This window comes from Impatiens glandulifera, chromosome 6 (assembly GCF_907164915.1).
Source record: "Impatiens glandulifera chromosome 6, dImpGla2.1, whole genome shotgun sequence".
Classification (NCBI taxonomy): domain Eukaryota; kingdom Viridiplantae; phylum Streptophyta; class Magnoliopsida; order Ericales; family Balsaminaceae; genus Impatiens; species Impatiens glandulifera.
Window position 1 is genome coordinate 2162516 of NC_061867.1, and position 7292 is coordinate 2169807.

Below are 7292 nucleotides of genomic sequence, written 5' to 3' on the forward strand. Positions count from 1 at the left end.
CTCGGTTAATTCGAAGGTGATGATTTTGTTACTTCTTTTGTTCTATCTTAATTGTCTATACATTGTGGATCATATATTAGATGAATGGGATGATTGAGACTTTGAATAGGGATTCCTAGTCATGAAAAAGGGGCTAGATGAGAGGTTCGATCAATTCAAATGGAATGATATTCGATTTCTTTCAGAGAAACTATAGATGATCATTTGAAGCATTGGTGAAGACAATTGAAGAGAGATAGTGAATCTTGAAATAATATTCTTGGATTGCTAGGCATTTTTGGATTCAAGAAACTAGCAGATTGCAAGCTAATTTGGTCAAGGAGAAGTATGAGGTTCAAGTTGATTGAGTATGCAACGTTTAAGGCAAGATGGGTGACAAATACTTTGTCAAATCTTGAGCTAAAGAAAAGAGATGTCGTGATAACCTAATTTATTTGTTATGAAGTAGACGATACAGGTTCGTCTTGGGTCTTCTCGTTTTTTATCAATATCTTATTTTGAGGAGTAGATGATGAAAGTTCGTTTTGGATGTCCTCAGTTTTGATAGATATCTGATTTTGAAAAAGTAGACGATGAAAGTTCGTCTTGGGTCTATTCAGTATTTTGGTTTCAGTCGATTGTTGGACTTGAAAAATAAGACACTCAGTTTGTGGCAAACAAAGGTAAAGATTATTTTGACATAATAAAGAATTGTTAATTCTAGTTTCCGCATATGTCAACGGGTATGAACAAAGATTGGGAAGAGTTGTTGAATGTATCTAGTCGCTGAAGTAGCGTAGTTGCCAAATTTACTTGTTGTTATAAACTCTATGATTTTATCTTCTAAGGGCATTTAAACGGAAGTGGAGGTATAATGATTTATCTCGTGAATGGCTCGAATAGTGAAGATTGATGTGTGGCTCATAACTTTTTGATGGCGCGATATACCTAATGGTGGAGATTGTTATTTTTCTAAGGGCTCTTGAGTGGAGTGGAGGTGAAGATTGATGGGTACGGCTCGTGTATTTCCTAAGGGACGTGAAATTCGTCAAGGTGGAGATTTGTAATTTATTCATCACATCTCAATAAGCGCGGTATTCGCCCAAGGTGGAGATTGTTAGGTTTTGGGCTCATATTTAATTAGAGTTTATATATTGTAATTGGGCTTTAAGCTTTATTGGGCTTAGGAGTAGTAGTTTAGTCTTTTGGCTTTTGATGTACTCCTATAAATAGAGACATAACCTAGGGTTACTTGGACCATTATTCCATGGAATATCAATAGAATGGACGACTCCCCGAGGATGTAGGCATTGTTGGCCGAACCTCGTTATATCTTGTGTTCTTTATTATTCTTTATCATGTTATCTTTATATCTTCTTTTATCGTGTGTTTAGATTAGATCGTTTCTCAACAGAAGGGGCTCGAACTGTACTTTGAGATGGATCCGCAATATTAAAAAACCGATCTATCATTTGCTCTCGCATTTGTGGATCCATCCCATATAATATCTCAATAACTTTAGATGTCCTGTTAGCTCGTGCTCTGTCGTCATGGTATTCATGACCGTTCATAGACAACCTCCTCCAATGAGCGTTGATACTCTGTATTGGAATTGGAATGGAAAGGAACCGATAATGTGCAAGATCATGCTTGCAAGGCAATCCGTATATTATTTTAATTGAACAGTTGCATTTGCCAGCTAGTTGGTGAGATGCTTCCTCGGCGCATTTCAGCTCAGCATTAATAAACTCCATTGCCTGTAGTGAAATTCGACACCTTACTTGATAAAAAAATGTTGTCATGTAAATGTGTATGGCGTGGAATGTTGAGAGATCTCTCGAACGACTTTTGAATTTCCCCAAACTGATTTGTTAACATCTTATGTATTTTTATAAAAGATGTTTCCAGGGATGACATGGTATCTCCCAAATACATTTTAAGTCTCGCATGTGCCCCTTCCGCCCTGCAATAGAAAAATGCATTGTGTTTTAATAATGGTTGGAATTTAAATAGTACAATATTTAAAGTTAAAAAGTAAATATACCTTTGACTTGAATTACTCCCGAGGTGCATACATGTATCAATCCATGCTGAAACAAATCGCTCTTTGTAAGAGTGTAACCATGTCTCCCAAAGGTAATTTAGGGCACCCTGGAATCGTCTGTACTCCTCGCGCATGACTTTCCACTTATGATGGTAAGACCACTGTGTGGATGAATTAATGAGCGAGTGTCATGACGCATTAAACTTGTTCCACGTTAGACCAAGCATAGGCCTACATTTTTTCATTACGCACTGGTTTATGTGCCAAATACAGAGGATGTGACGTGCCGTAGGAAAACATATTTCAATGGCATTAATAAGCGCCATATCTCGATCGGAAACAAACACTGATGGCAACGATGTCCCCTTTTCAAGCATCCACTTTTTTAAGGTACCTAATGCCCATGTTAGTTGTTCTTCCCTCTCATTGCTTAGATATGCGAGCATAAGCGAGTAAGTTCTCATTGTGGATGTGATACCCACAACCTCCAATAGTAGTGACCGATACTCATTGGTCTTATATGTGGCATCAATGATCAACACGGATGGACAGTTGACAAAAAGTAACAGACTTTTAGGGTGAACCCAAATAATATCCGTAATTTCATTGGTGTCTGAATTTGTACGGTAATCATGAAGGTAATTTTTTTAATTAACTGCTCCAAGACATACTGGACTTGATTTAGGCCGGCCCGTTTGGCGGATTTATTTGTGAAAATGGCATTGTAAATGGTTTTGATCCCTGTAGTGTTTGACGGGTCTCTTTGTTTCAATATATTAAGAACTTCACGAGATGCGGTGCTATTGGCCATGTCGAGCACAAACTGTAGCTCCATTGGTTTTAACCTAGACGGGTACTCATGACCATACATAGATTCTGCTAATTGATGGTTATGGAAACCACATACAACCCTTAAATGCCACATCACACCTTCTGGAGGTATTGGTACACCTCTAGCTCGAATGAGCATTCACATTTTTTTGTCCCTGTATTCCTTTTAAAGGATTGCCCATCAACAAAATACTGTGGTCTCGAATGGGCATTCACATTTTTTTGTCCCTGTATTCCTTTTAAAGGATTGCCCATCAACAAGCAGTTTGTATTTTCCTCCTCTTTCACACATTAAATAATGACACTTTGGTAACTTACGAATCACTACCACAATACCATTTTCCAAAACCGCTCTTTTCGCACAATTTATCATATCTTCTTTAATCTTTTCCAAAAATAAATAAGAAATATGCATAAAACAACGATAATAACTAACCTGGTCTGTGGTAAATTCGGGTGTATAATTATCTGAAAATGGATTGAAATTGTGGTTATTCATGTTAAAAGTATATTTGATTCTTTGATTTATCAACAAAAACAAATTTTGTTATTTAGATTTGATTTTGTTAATTTAGGGCAGTGGTGAAGCGACTTATTATTAAAAATATTATGTTTGACTAATTATTAATATATAATATTATTAAGACTTATTATTAAAATTATTATGTTTGAATAATTATTAATATATAATATTATTAAATAAAATATTATGATTATATTAATTATTATTTAATAGATAATTTTATTTATAAAATTATTAATAATTATTAATATTATGTTTGACTAATTATTAATATATAATATTATCAATTAAAATTAAAAATAATTATTAATATATAATATTATTAACTAAAATTAAAAATGTTATGTTTGAGTAATTATTAATATATAATATTATTAATTAAAATATTATGATTAGAATAATTATTAATTATTATTTGATAAATAATTTTTGTAAGTATTTTAATATATATATATATATATAATCAATATAATAAAATATTAAATATTTATATTTTATTAAATTATTATACAATTCAATATTTAATATATTTTAAATAATTATAATATAAAAATAATAATATTTTGAATTTTGAATTAAATAAATAAAGTTAAAAAAATATTAAAAATTAATTAATTATATTTAATAAAAACATTCAATAATTAAATAAAATAAAATAAATAAAATAAGAAATATATAAATATATAAAGATGGTAGAGATAAATAAGATATTTTGAAATTAATTAAGTAGTTAGGTGGGGGTGAGAATATGAGAAGGGGGTAGAAAAAGTAATTTGCTTTATTTTTTCAATCTTAAGCTAGAAATGACTCACAAATAATAATTTGATCTGAGCCCAAATAGGTGTGACCCAAATGTTGAGTCCATCTGCATCATCTTTCTTTTGGGTTCATTTTCAAAAGATTGTTTATTGAACTTGGATTAAAATAAAACTAAAATGTAAAAAATTAAAGCAAAACACATTTATAGTCACGTTTAAGTGAAAGTCTTGAATATTAGTTATATTTTATTATTATTATTATTATTATTATTATTATTATTTATATATATAATTAATTATTTTGAATCCAACTAATTTTAAAAAATATATATATATTTAAATTTTAAATATTAATAAATAAATAAATAACATTAAAAAAAAATTATATTTACAAAATTAATTATATTAATTAACTAATTTAAATAAATAATATAAAAAATAATTTATAAATATAAATGTATTTTTTAATGTAAAATAATATAAAATAATAAAATCAAAATTATTTAAAAACTATAGGAAATTTAAATTTTAAAAAATTTATATATTCAATTAAGATTTTGTTACTTCTATCCATCATGTGCACTTTTACAATTTTGATAAAAAAAAAATAAAGAATTTTTATAAAAATCAAAATATTTGCTAAAAAATGGTTTCTTTAATTTGAGTCTTTCTTCTATCATCTCATTTTTATTTAGTTTTCAGTTTTGTATGAAATGAGATTAATAATAAACAATACATAGTACAAATTTGACAATTGGTCTAAATAAATACTTATAAATTTAATTTAGATATCTAATAATAATTCAAATGATAAAAAAACTCAATAAACACCATTAACTTTTTTTTTATTTCATTAAGATTTACAATTACATTAATCAATCATACACACACAAAAACTTTTTTTTATAACAAAGAGTGTTTCTGATCATTTGAGTCCAGAGAAACACTGATCAATAATTGTCTTTAGCGGTATCCAAATGTTGATGGTCTTGGAGCATTCTCCTGCAATTCAAAGGAAAAGAAAGGATCAGCAAACAAGCCAGATAAGTAAGTCTGATCATGTTAATTTGTTTGATGTTTCAATTTGATCTACCTTAACAAAAGAAACCACGACAGTGATGTCATCAAGCTTGCCCCCAGAATAACGAAAACCAGCATTTTGGGCAGCTGTTGAGAATAGGGTTGATCTCATCTTATCATCTCCACTCTGTCTTGCAAACAGTCCATCACTGCCAACAATTATAACATCTCCCGGGATAACAGAAAACACCTGATGAAAATTCAAAATTATAGTTATTAACTTGTGATCTTGTTGCAATAGAGAAACAATTTCAGCAACCCATTAGCATCTCTTTCAATTTCTTGAACCAAAATCAAAGTAATTACAAAAACCCAAAACAGAGAAGAAGAAGAAGAGAGAACTAACCCAAAAGATCACAGGTAGGAAGATCATGTTTAGCAGGTATGGTTGGATCGACTTCTCTTGTTTGGAGGATAAAATCATTAAGCTTGGCGGATTTATCAAACAAACCCTTAGTTCTATATACTCCATCATAATCATAAACTTCATTATGAATCTTGTCATGAATTCCATGGCAACTGATTCATTGAAATTTTTAATAGAATGAAAACTATAGAACATATGGGAAGGTGACGCAGCCGCAAGGGGGAAAATGATAATTATAGAACATGGGTGTCTCTCGTTTTATACATGAATAATTAGGGCAACATAAGTAACAACGTTTTCATTGGGCCTGTCTTTTGGGCTTATTAGGGCAACGTCACTGTCGGGCAGCATCACTGTCTTAATTTTATCCTATTTAACCTTTAAAATTTTATTATTATCTTTAAATGTTATTTATATTATATGAAAATGAATTATTATTAATGTGTAAATCTTTATATAAATTAATAATAATTAACTGTTTATTAAAAAATTAACATTGAATTATTTTGTGATGTGACGCGGTCAATTTTATTAACTATTTTTTACAAATTAATTAAATTTAATTAAAAATTAATTAATTAAATAATTAATTATATAAACATAACTTTACATGATAGGAGTATTTCAAACACGTTTATCATGTATATAATATAGATATATAATTCTAAATTAAAAATAATAATAATAAGGAATCAAATTTAACCAACAATTCAAATAAATTTTAAATTACAGTTTTTTTAAAACAGATAAATAAATAAAAATATTAATAAATTTATAATAAAAAATTATTTATATTTTAACTTAAAATTTTATATTAAAAAAATAATTTATAATTAATATAAAATATTTAATTTTTATTCATATATAAAATCTTATTATTAAATTATAAAAATATATCAATTTATAATAATTTATAAAATACAATTGTTAAAATCACCAAAATTATTTTATTTACAAATAATATATATATATATATATTTTAAATTTTCGAGAATTAATTTATCAATTTTTAAGATATCTTAAGTAATTTCTTAGACAAAATATTTGTATTTTATTATTATTATTATTTTATTTTGTGATATTTTTTAATGTCTTGTCATGTATTTTTATCATTTTTGCAAAATTATGTATATTGTCATGTAATTAATTTTTGCAACTGATTCTTTGGGAAAAGAAGACGGTGCCGTAAATAGAGAAAAATTATAATTAGGGCGAAATACTGTTGGGCCTCTATCTTTTGGGCCTATCCCTTAATTAGGGTTAAAAATAATGAATTTTTATTTTTTAAATTTTATTTAAATATTAAATAAATTAAAAAATAATAAAAATAAATAACATTCTAGAAATTATATTTATAAAATTAATTAATTATATTTATTTATTTATTTGAATAAATAATAACACTTTTTATATAAATATAATATATTTTGTAATTAGGACGAAAACACTGTTAAGATTTCTTTGATTTGTCTTATTATAAATGAATAATCAAGACAACATCACTAACAAAGTGTTGTTTTGCCCGTGTGAGACAAAATATTGTATTATTATTATTATTATTATTATTATTATTATTATTATTATTATTATTATTATTATTATTATTATTATTATGTTTTGTGATATTTTTTTTAATGTAATACGTGCTTTTTATCATTTTTGTATTGCACATGAAATATTATAAATATATAATTTTTTTAAATAAAATAT

The 7292-nt window shown here is 27.4% G+C and overlaps 2 protein-coding genes across 2 annotated transcripts; both read right to left on the reverse strand.

Moving 5' to 3' along the window:
* Positions 1-1358: 1358 nt before the first annotated feature.
* Positions 1359-2993, reverse strand: LOC124941614. The gene is made up of 4 exons (XM_047481958.1): positions 2695-2993; positions 2272-2593; positions 2024-2184; positions 1359-1755 (listed from the first exon to the last, which is right to left on the reverse strand). The coding sequence occupies exons 1-4, from the start codon at positions 2991-2993 to the stop codon at positions 1359-1361; spliced, it is 1179 nt and encodes a 392-aa protein (XP_047337914.1).
* Positions 2994-4959: 1966 nt separating this feature from the next.
* On the reverse strand, positions 4960-5786 carry LOC124941198. Its single transcript, XM_047481483.1, has 3 exons — positions 5562-5786; positions 5229-5405; positions 4960-5137 (listed from the first exon to the last, which is right to left on the reverse strand). The coding sequence occupies exons 1-3, from the start codon at positions 5775-5777 to the stop codon at positions 5099-5101; spliced, it is 432 nt and encodes a 143-aa protein (XP_047337439.1). The 5' UTR covers positions 5778-5786; the 3' UTR covers positions 4960-5098.
* Positions 5787-7292: the final 1506 nt, after the last annotated feature.

What these genes read in the sequence shown, in the direction of transcription:
- LOC124941198 (XM_047481483.1), bottom strand. Translation starts at nt 5,777, where the DNA reads ATGTTCTATAGTTTTCATTCTATTAAAAATTTCAATGAATCAGTTGCC. An exon ending in TCCTACCTGTGATCTTTTGG is followed by an intron (nt 5,406 to 5,561) that starts GTTAGTTCTCTC and finishes AATTTTCATCAG; the next exon opens with GTGTTTTCTGTTATCCCGGG. An exon ending in TCGTGGTTTCTTTTGTTAAG is followed by an intron (nt 5,138 to 5,228) that starts GTAGATCAAATT and finishes TTTGAATTGCAG; the next exon opens with GAGAATGCTCCAAGACCATC.
- LOC124941614 (XM_047481958.1), bottom strand. Translation starts at nt 2,993, where the DNA reads ATGCTCATTCGAGCTAGAGGTGTACCAATACCTCCAGAAGGTGTGATG. An exon ending in TTTGGCACATAAACCAGTGC is followed by an intron (nt 2,185 to 2,271) that starts GTAATGAAAAAA and finishes TCATCCACACAG; the next exon opens with TGGTCTTACCATCATAAGTG. An exon ending in GGGAGTAATTCAAGTCAAAG is followed by an intron (nt 1,756 to 2,023) that starts GTATATTTACTT and finishes TTATCAAGTAAG; the next exon opens with GTGTCGAATTTCACTACAGG.